The sequence below is a fragment of the Anomaloglossus baeobatrachus genome, chromosome 3 (assembly GCF_048569485.1).
Source record: "Anomaloglossus baeobatrachus isolate aAnoBae1 chromosome 3, aAnoBae1.hap1, whole genome shotgun sequence".
In the NCBI taxonomy this organism is placed as follows: domain Eukaryota; kingdom Metazoa; phylum Chordata; class Amphibia; order Anura; family Aromobatidae; genus Anomaloglossus; species Anomaloglossus baeobatrachus.
Genome location: NC_134355.1, coordinates 206819002 through 206833653, shown reverse-complemented (window position 1 = coordinate 206833653; position 14652 = coordinate 206819002). Strand labels below are relative to the sequence as shown.

At 40.3% G+C, this 14652-nt stretch overlaps 1 protein-coding gene across 4 annotated transcripts in view; it reads left to right on the top strand.

The window, feature by feature from the left end:
* The window catches only part of ZBTB18 (zinc finger and BTB domain containing 18), a 36517-nt gene extending 22223 nt beyond the window's left edge, over positions 1–14294 (top strand). For 2 of the 4 annotated variants that reach the window (XM_075339697.1, XM_075339695.1), the window contains one exon: positions 10966–14294. In XM_075339697.1, the coding sequence (XP_075195812.1) occupies positions 10980–12545 (1566 nt within the window). In that variant the 5' untranslated portion in view covers positions 10966–10979 and the 3' untranslated portion in view covers positions 12546–14294. Of the gene's footprint in view, positions 1–9543; positions 9750–10965 lie in introns of those variants that run through there. The other 2 variants (XM_075339696.1, XM_075339699.1) reach the window with 2 other exon arrangements.
* Positions 14295–14652: the final 358 nt, after the last annotated feature.

Below are 14652 nucleotides of genomic sequence, written 5' to 3'. Positions count from 1 at the left end.
ATCCCAACAACGATAGGGATCGCTGGTAAGTTGCTAGGAGGTTGCTGGTGAGATGTCACACTGCGACGCTCCAGCGATCCCACCAGCAACCTGACCTGGCAGGGATCGCTGGAGCGTGGCTACACGAGTTGCTGGTGAGCTCACCAGCAACCAGTGACCAGCCCCCAGCGCCGCGTGGAAGATGCTGCGCTTGGTAACTAAGGTAAATATCGGTAACCAACCCGATATTTACCTTGGTTACCACCGCACGGAGCTACAAGTGCAGAGATCAGGGAGCAGCGCACACTGAGCGCTGGCTCCCTGCTCTCCTAGTTACAGCACACATCGGGTTAATTACCCGATGTATGCTGCAGCTAAATGTGCACAGAGCAGGGAGCAGCGCACACCGCTTAGCGCTGGCTCCTTGCTCTCCTAGTTACAGCACACATCGGGTTAATTACCCGATGTGTGCTGCAGCTACATGTGCACAGAGCAGGGAGCAGCGCACAATGCTTAGCGCTGGCTCCCTGCTCTCCTAGCTGCAGCACACATCGGGTTAATTAACCCAATGTGTCCTGCAGCTACATGTGCACAGAGCAGGAGCCGGCACTGACAGTGAGAGCGGCGGAGGCTGGTATCGAAGGTAAATATCGGGTAACCAAGGACAGGGCTTCTTGGTTACCCGATGTTTACTGTGGATACCAGCCTCCGCAGAAGCCGGCTCCTGCCTGCACATTTAGTTGTTGCTGTCTCGCTGTCACACACAGCGATCTGTGCTTCACAGCAGGACAGCAACAACTAAAAAATGGCCCAGGACATTCAGCAACAACCAACGACCTCACAGCAGGGGCCAGGTTGTTGCTGGATGTCACACACAGCAACATCGCTAGCAACGTCACAAAAGTTGTTCGTTAGCAGCGATGTTGCTTAGTGTGACGGGGCCTTTAGCCTAGAGCATTTACTGCCTCAAAACCTATTTGGATACAATGGTGTCTATAAGATGTGTGTTCATACAAAGGTCCCATGATAAGTCTTCGGTGAGTTTTTGACGCTACATATTTACTGCCCAAAAAGGCTGTGTCTTCCAGTTCCAGCAAAGTAGAAGGGATTTGTAGAGATCTCCTGCCCACTGTGCTTCTTTTTTACATTGCACAAACTGACGTTTCGGCACATGTGTGAGATCTGGAACATGTCAGTTTCTCTTGCAGCCACGCTGGGACTGGGTTTATGTGCTGAGATATATATATATATATTTGCATTAGATGCAGAAAATCCACCGGTGAAAAATGTATACATTGTGTCGCGGACTTATACTTAGTGGCCATTAGAGGGTTATTAACAATAAAAGGTTTTTTTTATTTACCTCAACAACAAATTCCCTCTTGCTTCCTAGCGCTCCTATTTGACTGCCATCCTGTTATTCCTCCTCTTAGTACACCCCTGTGTGCATGCTATTCAATTCAGCATCACCAGCGGTGACGTGCGTACTTTTGTTCACTGTGACTGCGCTTCTGAATGCCGGACACTTCTGGTCATGCGCAGTATGAAGCCGGGTGTACGCGTCCCAGCTTCAGAGAGGTCTACCGCGCATGAATGGAAGTGTCAGGACTTCTAATCCGCAGGGACAGTGAACACAGGTATGTGCTGCACCGCTGGTGACGCTGCATTGAATAGCATGTTAGCATACTCACAGGGGTGTACTAACAACATGCTAAGAGAGCAGACTAGTTGGGGGATATAATGCCCTTGGGACTAGTGCCCTCGCTCATATGCGTACAGTAAAAGATCTTTAGAAATCTTTTTCTAAAGATCTCTTTATCTATGCTAGTGTATACAGGGACGGTTAGGCAGGGATTAGAAATATACAGAAAAGAGGAAATTGCCCCTATTGCCAGATACGAGAGGACTCCACGATTTGGTGGCTCAGGACTGCTTGTCTGCCGCAATACAAAGCAGACGGTTTTCTATCTGTATACGAGTATGCACTGAATTTTCAGCAGTTTAACCACTTCCCAACTGGGCGTTTTTTTTTCCTTTTCTGCCCTTCCGTTTTTATTTCCTCCCTTTTATTACAAGAGCCATAACTTTTTTATTTTTCCGTAGACCTAAGCATATGAGGGCTTGTTATGTTTTGTGGGACAAGTTGTACCTTTGAAAGGCAACATCCTTATTTAAATGTGATGTACAGGTATAGAGGAAAGAAAAATTCCAAGCGGCAAAATAGCAAAAAAAAAACCAAAACCGAAATTCAGTTTTTGTTTTTTTCCTTTTTCCCTTTTTTTCTAAACACTGGCTTTCACAGAAGAATCGTCATGACAAACACGAGACCCCCAGCTGTCATGGCAACCTATCGGCGCCCCGTGATCCGGTCACAGGCATGCCAATAGGCACAGAAGATGGTGCGCGTCCCTACTAGCACGCGTTAAATGACACTATCAGAGGTTGTTAAAGGAAAATGCCAGGAATAATGCGAGCTTGGTGTGCATCAAAGTCACAGAGCCAGCATATGACGGTCCAGTACATCATATGTCAGTAAGGGGTTAAGATGAGCATTCTGATTTCATGTATGATAGGTACATTATCTATCATGCACCTTGGTTCTGTTTAAAATGTAAAATGTAATAGGACATGCAGTACATTTTAACTTATCTGTCACACAATTGTCACCACTAACGAGGCCACGTCTGCCTCAAAATCTTCCCGCACAATGTGCATAGTTTGCTATAGATTTGCAGGATACATCTGTAGTGAATTTCTTATACTATACCTGCACATGTGCACAAAAGGGTGGTTTCCTCCAGGGAGATACTTTTCATTTGTCCTATTAGAAACATTTTCCATCATAGTAAGGAAACCATTGGAAGAATTGCTTTTTCTTGGTACAGCTTATAAGACTAGGGTTACACAGCCACTTAGGTCACAGTGTGTGACAGAAGTTCGCTCGGTACTGCAGCTGTATTGTAACGCTATAGAAGTAATTGGGGTCGCTTTGCGGTACCTACACTACTGCGTCGTGGAAGTATAGTCTGATTTTTGACGACTTGCTTGTTAGGCTGCTTTCACACTACGTTTTTTTTAACATGCGTCATGAACATTTTTTTTTTGCTGTAAAAGTGGATCCTGTTTTTACAAAGAAACGCATGCAAACGCATGTGTTATTTTGCAGGATCCTGTCACTTGAAGTTTATGGGCGGGCATTGGAGTAATGTGATCAGGAGTGAGGGGAACTGAACGTGATAGACTGGGAGCCGGCATCTGACAGCTGCGGCCACTGGTAACTAAGGTAAATGTCAGGTAACTAAGCAAAGCGCTTTGCTTGGTTACTTGATATTTACCTTGGTTACAAGCACTGCCGCTCTCGGGGGTGATAGAGGTGGGGGGAGAGGGGGAGGGGGAGAGAGTGATCACGCCAGGCTGGTTTCTGGGCATGCTCAGTAGAGCAAGCAGGATCCTGTCAATCAGCATGCCAGCGTTCACATGCGTTTGCGTTCAGTATCGTCAGGATCCAGTGAAAAACAGTATTTGGACGCAGCTCAAAAACGCTACAAGTAGCGTTTTTGAAAAAAGTTAAACTGCAAGTCGCTGGATCCTCACTATAACGCTCGCAAATGTATGTGAACGCATGTTGACGCGAGTCCATTGCAAATGCATTGAAATGAAAACGCATTTGCACTGGATCCGTTTTTGCGTTAAACGTTCATGACGCATGTTAATAAAACGTAGTGTGAAAGCAGCCTTACAGTTGCAGTAGTGAAGGTGTCGCAATGCAACCCTTTCACTTCTGCAGTGCTGTGATGTAGCAGCAGCACTAAATGAGTTTGGTTGGATGTTATGGCTAAAGTCGGCGTATAGCCCTACCCTAAATGATTACCTGTACATCTGGCTACTGAATGAGGTTCCTTATGAAATTACACTTGCAGTGCTCAGATATTTATTAAGGTCTCTTCATTGCAGGAACATTCTTACAGCATTTACAAAGTTCTGTGATGGTACTGCTTGGCCATACAGGAGTTGAGATCTCAGTTTGCCATTTAACTTTGTCAGTCATTGCCATGGATTACAAGAAGTACACTTACAACTATATGCCTAGAACATCTTGTGTACCTGTGGCTCAGGAGCTTCATATGGATCCGGGCCTGTTATATATGGCTCGTGGCTGTCTGCCACCTTGGTGCATTAGCACGAGGTCTACCAAACCGCTACAGTGCCTTGCAAAAGTATTCGGCCCCCTTGAATTTTTCAACCTTTTCCCACATTTTAGGATTCAAGCATAAAGTTAAAAAATTTAAATTTTATGGTGAAGAATCAACAAGTGGGACACAATTGTAAAGTTGAACAAAATTTATTTCTTATTTTAAATTTTTGTAAAAAATAAAAAACTGAATATTGGGCCATGCAATATTATTCGGCCCCTTTACTTTCAGTGCAGCAAACTCATTCCAGAAGTTCATTGAGGATTTCTGAATGATCCAATGTTGTCCTAAATGACTGATGATGATGATAACTATAAGCCACCCGTGCGTAATCAAGTCTCCGTATAAATGCACCTGCTCTGTGATTGTCTGTGTTCTGTTTAAAGCACAGAGAGCATCATGAAGACCAAGGAACACAACAGGCAGGTCTGTGATACTGTTGTGGAGAAGTTTAAAGCTAGATTTGGTTGCAAAAAGATTTCCAAAACGAGTATCATACCACTGCAAATCTACCAAGACCCGGCTGTCCATCCAAACTTTCATCTCAAACAAGGAGAATACTGATCCGAGATACAGCCAAGAGGTCCATGATCACCTTGGATGAACTGCAGAGATCTACAGCTGAGGTGGGAGAGTCTGTCCATAGGACAACAATCAGTCATAGACTGCACAAATCTGGCCTTTATGGAAGAGTGGCAAGAAGAAAGCCATTTCTCAAAGATATGCATTAAAAAGTGTTGTTTGCTGTCTCCTAGGTGGATTGTGGCAAACTGTAAACATGTGGAAGAAAGTGCTCTGGTCAGATGAAACCAAAATTGAAATGTTTGCGTACAATTCCAAACAATGTTTGGCGTAAAAGCAACACAGCTCATCACCCTGAACACCCCATCCCCACTGTCAAACATGCTGGTGGCAGCATCATGGTTTGGGCCTGCCTTTCTTCAGCAGGGACAGGGAAGATGGTTAAAATTGATGGAGCCAAATACAGGACCATTCTTGAAGAAAACTTGTTGGAGTCTGCAAAAGACCTGAGACTAGAAAGGAGATTTGTCTTTCAACAAGACAATGATCTAAAACATAAAGCAAAATCTCCAATGGAATGGTTTACAAATAAACATATCCAGGTGTTAGAATGGCCAAGTCAAAGTCCAGGATGTGAATACAATCGAGAATCTGTGGAAAGAGCTGAAAACTGCTGTTCACAAACGCTTTCCATCCACCCTCACTCAGCTTGAGCTATTTGCAAAGGAAGAATGGGCAATAATTTCAGTCTCTCGATGTGCAAAACTGATACATACCCCAAGCGACTTGCCGCTGTAATCGCAGCAAAAGGTGGCCCTACAAAGTATTAACTTAAAGGGGACTAATAATATTGCACTCCCCACTTTTCAGTTTTTTATTTTTTAAAAGTTTAAAATCAGAAATAAATTTTGTTCAACTTCAGTTGTGTCCTACTTGTTTATTGATTCTTCACCATAACGTTAAAATTTTTATCTTTTGTTTGGCCCCCTTGAATTTTTCAACCTTTTCCCACATTTCAGGCTTCAAATACTTTTGCAAGGCACTGTATGAAAAGCAGGTCTTTAGGTGGTAACTTTTGTGAGTAGCCCTTCACAGAGAGCAGATCTGACTGGATAAGGTAGGAACCCCTGGTTCATGCGATACTGCATCGGTGTGATTTCTGTGGAAAAGCTTTGGCTTTCATTATGTTGATGGGCTTTCTGGTTAACAGGACAGAGAGGGGGGTGGGATCTGGACGTGTCTCGTGACCCTCTCTCTGAGCTGAATGTGGTTTTCAAGGTCAAAAAGGTTGAGGACCAGAATATTTGCATAGCTTCTGGATTACTACCTTGTCTATTTGGACAACTACTAGCTATGGCAATAGGATTTCACCATGACCAATATCTGGTAGTAGACTAAAGGGGGCTTTACACTGTAGCGATATCGCTAGCAATTTCTAGCGTGTAAGTACCCGCCCCCGTCGCGCATGCGATTGTTTGTGATCGCTGCCGTAGCGAACATTATCGCTACGCAGCGTCACACATACCTTGTCGGCGTCGTCGCTGTGACTGCCGAACAATCCCTCCTTCAAGGGGGAGGGACGTTCGGCATCACAGCGACGTCACCGCAACGTCACTAAGCGGCCGGCTAATGAAAGCGGAGGGGCGGAGCTGAGCGCGATGTAAACATCCCGCCCACCTCTTCCTTCTGCATGGCGGCCGGTATGGAGACGGTCCTCGCTCATGCGATGTCACACATAGCGATGTGTGCTGCCGCATGAGCGATGAACCACAACGCTAAACAACCCTTACCGATTTTTGAGTTTGGGACGACCTCTCTATGGTGAACGATTTTCACCATTTTTGAGGTCGCCTAAGGTCGCTAGTAAGTGTCACACGCTGCGATATCGTTAATGACACCAGATGTGCGTCACTAACAACTTGACCCCGACGACAAAACATTAACGATATCGTAGCGTGTAAAGCCCCCTTAAGAGAGGGAGTGGGAGGTATTGCTTACACACTTGATCCATATAGGTTTACTGTGCTTATGAATTGGTGTAATTGTTGTTTCGCTATACTAAGGGGTACTTTGCACGTTACAACATCGCTACTGCGATATCGTCTGGGCCAAATCGAAAGTGACGCACATCCGGCGCCGGTAACGTCGTCGCAACGTGTAAAGCCTAGATGCACCGATAAATGATTGCAAAAGCGACGAAAATTGGTGATCTGTGTAGTGTCGGACATTTTCATAATGTCGCACCAATAGGAGATACGATGTTGTTCCTCGTTCCTGCGGCAGCACACATCGCTGTGTGTGAAGCCGAAGGAGCAAGGAATATCTACCTGCGTCCATTGGCTATGCGGAAGGAAGGAGGTGGGCGGGATGTTTACGTCCCGCTCATCTCCGCCCTTCTGCTTCTATTGGCCGCCTGCCGTGTGACGTCGCTGTGACGCCGCACGACCCGCCCCCTTAGGAAGGAGGCGGGTCGCAGGGTAGGTAAGTGCGTGTGAAGCTGCCGTAGCGAACAATGTTCGCTACGGCAGCTATCACAAGATATCGCATGTGCGACGGGGGCGGGTACTATCGTGCACGGCATCGCTATCATTGACTAGCGATGTTGCAGCGTGCAAAGTACCCCTAAGGCCTCATTGAATTTTATTATTTTTAGGTACACTAAATAATGGTCCGCGGTTCATTAGTGTTTGGTCCATGTCAGTTTTTATCATCACTTATGAATAAATACATTTGAAAAGCTTCTCCTATTTATTGTAATGTTATTCACGGATTGCTCACTAATGCCATCCATTTACTGGCCATGATTTTCATGTATACAAGAAATTGTAGAGGTAATTTTGATCCTTGACTAAGATCAAAACTGTCCATGTCTCCATGATGTTTTTGCGGACACACTGTCCACAAAATAATACTGACATATGAACTAATGATATGACTATCATTAGTACATGTTGTATTCGTGAAAAAAAGCACGTACATGAAAAACAGATGTCTGAATGAGGCCTAAGCTTGGTTTATCTATTCAGTTCAACCTTGATTTTAGTTGGTTATACTTCAATGCAATTTTTATCAATGGCCATATTGGTGGTAATATGTAGTATATTAGCCTGATCTCCTGCTTGTATAGATTTCTATTTTTGTGATTGATATTTTTTTTTTTTTTTTTTAAACTCTGGATGTGGTGCTGTTTTTGCCTGCCATAAGCCACTAGAAGAATAGTCCTATTGTGAATGTCATTTTTTTCTGCTGTTAGTTGCAATTGGGGCATTGTTTTATGTTCCCTTTTAGGAATCTCGCATTTATCATGTAAACCACTAAGCTTAAAGATGATGGAACATAGTGTTTTCTAGAGACCTTGAATGTGCCAGTCCAAGGAGACCAGGCTGCTTTTTTTTTCTTTAACGTGTTTTGTGAGAAAAAAAACTCACATTGACATTGTTATACCATGTAAATTCAGTTTGTAACAGAAATCTATTAGGTTTTCCTTTTGGAAACAATACTTCTTTTATATGTTATAAAGTGTTTTAGTGTTGTTTTTGCATGTAAATGTATGCACAAGCACAGTCTTAGAAATAACGCACCATTATCCCTTCCCCTGAGGACCAATAGTCCATCTATAGCAAAACAAATGTATGGTGAGTAGGAGGCATGATGGCTGGAGTTTGCCCCTAGTCCTTATACCTGACCCTCCTATGAGGCTGGCAGCCTTATTTACAGTCTTAGTTGTGCCCACTTATGGTGAGCTTATCATGTATCTCTCTGTATTCCACGCGATGTGTAATGAGCGGGGGCATCATATGATTGCCACCTTTATGGCCTTCCAGGAGCACCTCTATAGGTAGTAACCCACCCCGGAAAGCAGGCTCCAAAAGCGGCTGCTATGGAGCTCCACTTTTCATGTAATTCTTTGTCTGGAATATAGCTTGTAGATAAAATAAGCTAATATTTAAGAAAAATATTTCATTATTAATACTTACATTTTCATCTTTTAAAATCACTAGCTACAGAAAGGGAGCTGCAAGGAAATCACATTACATATGAATAAATAGTGTTAGGTGTATTGTCAGTGTCCAATTGTGTTAGGAAGAAAATGAAAACCAAAACACTGGTAAAACAATTAGCAATTCAGCTAGATAAATATCAGGTTGCGATTCTCCTACCTGTTTAGTGTTTATGACTCTCGCAGTACGGCTCATAAACAGGAGAGAAGCCTGTGTATGTCCTCTATGAGGTTGCAGTGTTATTTCATCAGCCACTTGCAGCAAGATCTTCATCTTTTTCTGTGTATGTTTGCCAGGAAGACACGAAGTTTAGATTAATCACTAGGAAAATTGGAGTTGGAATTTTTTAATGTTGTTGTTCTCTAAAAATAATTAATAAGAAATACCTCTGTTAACGAGAACACTATTATTTTGTGCTATGACTTTGTACACACAAAGCAGGCATGTTTTATTCTGTGTATAAATATGTACATATATGTATTGCTGTGCATAATTTTAGCACACATACACAGCATATTATCTTTTAAGCAACATGTTGTCGGAGTTCATACCTTCAATACATAGAATAAAAAATGGTGTGAAGTTGTTAGAAAATTCCATAATTATAATAGTCCATATGTTAAGTTGGTATGTGAAGAAAGTTTAGAGAAGAGGAAACTTTGAAGTTTTTGTTTATACAAACTGAAGAAAAAAGTTCTCCTAAGAAAAAGCTGGTGGCAGGAGTGTAGAGGAGCAGCATATGGCATTAAAAGGAGCACAGCTGGAGGTAGCATTTCCATCTGAACATGATGTCAGAGCAGCTGACAGCTTGCCATCCCTCAGCCTTTTATTCTAACACACAGCCAGGGAGTTAGTGTGTGCAGAGCTGTGTGGGGAAAAGGTATCCTATTCCTCTCTAACATCCTCTCCACTTTGCATCTGTTTGTCAGTCTGTTTTTGTTTTTTTTCCTCCCTTCGTTTTTTTTTTTTTTTTTCCTTCCTTGAGTCGATCAATATACAACCAGCATACAACACTTTAGAGGGGAGTACATCATCAGGTCTATGTATAAAAAAGGTAGGACTTGAAGGAAATGCAGTTGTATATTGATTATCATTTCTTCTTGCATGCTACCTGCTTTTTATTGTTGCTTATTTACATTTTGCTTTCCCATTATTTAGAGCATGAACTTTTTTGTGATCGTATGTTTTATTGTATGTCCTTTGCTGCGGTGTTGATGTGCCCCCATTCTAAAGAGCTTTTATATGATCATGATTGCTTGATGCTTGTTTTAGCCTATTGTGGCTGTTTATTATCTTGTCACCGCTTTCCAGCATATTAAGCACTCCAAAAAATGTTATTTTTATTTTAAGTCATGTCTGGCAGACTGAAAGCTCTGTGAAGAGACAGGCCTATATTAAGGTTGTGGGCTATCCAATCTTTGATGATTTTTGATCATCTTTTTGACTATTGTGTTCACATTTCTATATTTGTATATTTTTGCATTTCTGCTCCGCACTTGTTTATGTACTAGTAAACTAATTTAGAACTTGTAGATTTGAGCTGCTTGAATTGGCCAGACAGCTGTAATCGCACTCCTCTATTCTTAATCTCTTTATCTGGGCAGCAGCTGCCATATGGCCACCGTCAGCTGGATCAGATGTTTATAAGCTTCCTTCTTCGTCCCTCTGTCCTTTCAGCCTACTAATTTGATCACAGCTACCTTGTGAGCTGCCCTCAAATCTTTATTTTTAGCCCTCTTAAGGATTAGGATTGATGTGGGTTACAGGGCACTTAAAGTGATTGTATTTGTTAATCTTTGCTTTCTTTTGTTTTATAATGATAAAGTAAGATTGTTTTATTGTAACACTTATGTGGCTACTGATTTATTTATTTATTTTATTTTTTTCATTTTTTTTTTTTCGCTTTTATACATTTTTGTATTGGCACAACTTCTAAATAATTTGAACAGCTGCCCGCGAGGTATCCTGTGCCTGCATGGCCTGATTTAAAATGTTAATAAACTTTCCCTCCATACATATTGAATAAGGTTTGTTTTCTATATTTTTATCACTGGCAGAAAATGTATTGTGAAGGGTATGTCCATTGGTGAGAATTAAAATTTTAGTTTGATCTGTTAAACGTGCAATTATTTTTTTGTCCATGCTTTTTTAAAAAAAAAAAATGGTTTTAAGATGGTTATGTTTAGAATTTCTCATATGGGTTAAGTCACTGAAGATTTACTGTAGTGCACTTCTAATAAGAATCATCTAATGCAAGATTTCTGTTTTAGGTTATGAACACAGTATGGATTTTCCAGAACATAGCAGACATTTGCTACAGTGTTTGAGTGAGCAGAGAGATCAAGGATTTCTGTGTGATTGTACCGTTCTGGTCGGAGATGCCCATTTCCGAGCTCACAGAGCTGTACTGGCTTCATGCAGCATGTATTTTCACCTCTTTTACAAGGATCAGCTAGACAAAAGAGACATTGTTAACTTGAACAGTGACATTGTTACAGCTCCTGCCTTTGCTCTCCTGCTTGAATTCATGTATGAAGGGAAACTCCAGTTTAAAGATCTGCCCATTGAAGATGTGCTTGCAGCTGCCAGTTATCTCCACATGTACGACATTGTCAAAGTCTGTAAAAAGAAACTGAAAGAAAGAGCTACAACAGAAGCAGACAGCACAAAAAAGGAGGAAGAGTTTTCAAGTTGTTCAGATAAAGTAGAAAGCCTTTCAGATGGCAGTAGCCACATGGCAGGCGATCTGCCTAGTGATGATGAAGATGGTGAGGCTGAAAAGTTGAACATTCTTCCTAGTAGAGGTGATTTGACAGCTGACTCTGAGAGCATGTGGTTGAGACTGTCCTCTGAGTCCACCTGCATTACTCAAACTAGCGCAGAAACTGAAACTCCCACAACTGCTGTGAAAACAGCACCTAGCCCTTGCAGCTCATCTGGCTCCTTATCTGGGAGGTCTAATACCTCTATAAGGGATACAGCTGATTCAGACTGTGTTCTGGACCTGTCTGTGAAATCCAGTGTGTCAGGAGCTGAACCACTGTGTACCTCCTACTTCTCTTCATCAGAAACACTAAGAAACAATTTAGTTCATGTAAAAGTAGAAAAAGAAGCATCATGTGATGAAAATGATATAGATACTACTGATTATGATATGGAACATAGCACTGTGAAAGAAGTCATAGGTAATGATGTAAGGACACATTATGAGTCTGTCCACTTGGGTCCTGCACGAGAAGATTCCGTTTTAAGAGAGTTGGATCATGATGACAAGGCAAGTGATGATGAAATGATCACTCCTGATAATGATAGAGTTCAGATAGAAAGTAACATGGACACTAGTCTTCTTCCTTTTGTTTCAAACATGCTTAATCCTGCGGGGCAAATATTTATGTGTCCACTCTGCAACAAAGTTTTTCCAAGCCCACATATCCTTCAAATTCATTTAAGTACACACTTTCGAGAACAAGATGGTATACGAAGCAAACCCACTAATGATGTCCATGTCCCTACTTGCTCTCTCTGTGGTAAGACTTTTTCTTGTATGTATACACTAAAACGTCATGAGAGGACTCATTCTGGGGAGAAGCCTTTCACTTGCACTCAGTGTGGAAAGAGTTTCCAGTACTCTCACAACCTGAGCCGGCATGCTGTTGTGCACACAAGGGAGAAACCACATGCTTGTAAGTGGTGTGAGAGAAGGTTTACACAGTCTGGAGACCTGTACAGGCACATCAGAAAATTTCACTGTGAACTAGTAAACTCTTTATCTGTTAAAAGTGAAGCGTTGAACTTGCCTGGGGTGAGAGACTGGACTTTAGAAGATAGTTCTCAAGAACTTTGGAAATGAATGCAATGTATGTTCATGCATGCATACAAGGTTTAGCGTTATGTATGCACGCATAAAAAAAACACATATGCACTGTCGGTGTATTTAACAAGAGGTTAAATATTCTCCCTTTACACCCAACCTTTTTTTTAACATGTTTAAGTTGGTGAGACATCTAAATTTTGTTATGCAAATCTAAATCAAGCCCTGTCATTATAAGATTAGGAACCAGTGAGGAAAGCATTTGTTTAACTGGAAATCTAGTTGTTGTAACAGTGTTGCACTTTATCAAATGAACATGGGTCTCTACACTGAATGTTGTATTAAAAGCAAGCTGTGATATTTATTATGTTCGGAGGATGTCGGGGGAGGTTTATGCATTGGCCAGTAAACACTGGGAACTGTCTAATGACATTATTTTTGACATGGTGTACACATGCATGTATATCCTGCACCTCCTCATTCATTTTGAAAGGAAAGGGATACACACTTCCATTTAAGAATAAGCCTAATTTTTCACATTATCTAAGAAAAAAAAAATCATAAGAGTTGTGACATAATTTGTAAAAAAATAAAAATAAAATTAAAATAAAAGGATTGTGAAGGTAGTTAAATGTTTAACTTGGCTTTATAATGTATCATTTCGTATAACTTAAATTATTGAAGTGTTGTCAAACAACTTGACTGCTGCTTTTAGTTTTCTCTGCTATTTAAACCAAGCCGCATGAATAGTTCTGTCATTAATTTCATGTACTTCCAAGATAGTAATTTATTTGTACATAATTTTATCTGAAAGAAATATGCTGTTAAAATTGCATCTATGTTCTCCTGACGGCGTGCACAGTGTTGTACGTGGATTTTCTACCTTTTTATCATCTATTTAATTTCAGCCACCACTTGTTCCCTGAAATATATACTTGTTTACAGATACTTACAGATTACGTAGTTAATTAGTAAGTATATAAAACGTGCATTCTAAAAAAAGAGGAATATTAAATGAATGGCACTTAATTCACTCATTATTTTAGAATTAAGCATGACATATGCATACTATTAACTACTGCTTGACTCAAGACGGAGCGATAGATTACCTTATACACATTCAGGTATTTATTGGCTTCTAAAGAAGCAGTGTTTTTCCTGGTCACTTGAGAGATTAACTTTGTCCACTCCTAGAATTATTTTTTTTTCCTTACACATACTGATGTAGTGTGGCAAAAATATTACCCTGTTGAAAAAGCATAAAGGGTCAATTTTATTTTTAAATTTCATATTTCTTTTTTTTTTTTTTTTTTTATGGAAGCTGTAAACACTGGAAATGTCTAATTGCTAACCTAAGGAGCATTTCGAAGAAGTCTGAAAATATATGCTGCATCATTTTGATTATTTTTTATCAGATTAAAATTTAAAATGGAGATAAGTGAAGGAAAACAGACAATTCAGTGGAACAATGTGTATGTACTTGAAGTTTTTATATCAATTGTATTTAAGAATGATTTAACTGAATAATATGGATATGACAATCAATGACTATGTATCAGCAGTTATAGTTTAGCTTTTTATTTAGCATTTTAAAATGTGTGATTTGTGATTTCATTTGTTGAATTATTAGACTACTGTCTAGCCTTGACAATCATTGTACTTTTTTTTTTTTTCCCAGGAAAGGGGTGGGTAATTTATTATTCTATTGTTTTAATTTTGTATTTTGTGTAGGTGTTCGAGATAATTCAAACAGTGTGATATTTCAATAAAACAAGATATATTGAAAAATGTGCCCTCCATTTAGTATTGTTTTATTTACCCATGCTATACATAACTCGTGTATATAGTATGTTAAACAGTGTTCTGGTGTTAAGGTGAAATTTCATGGATTTATTGAACTATTATCCATATTTATGGTATCACCTTTAACAAACTATCACTAAGGATAATATAGAAAACATGATTTTCCATTGTAGTTATGTGATACCAAAATGTGTACATGTGGGTTGGGGTGTTTTTTTTTATATAATATATATATATATATATATATATATATTATATTATATTATATTATATTATATTATATTAAGAGTCTACATTTCAATGATTAGAATGATAATTCAAATACATATTCTAACATAAAAAA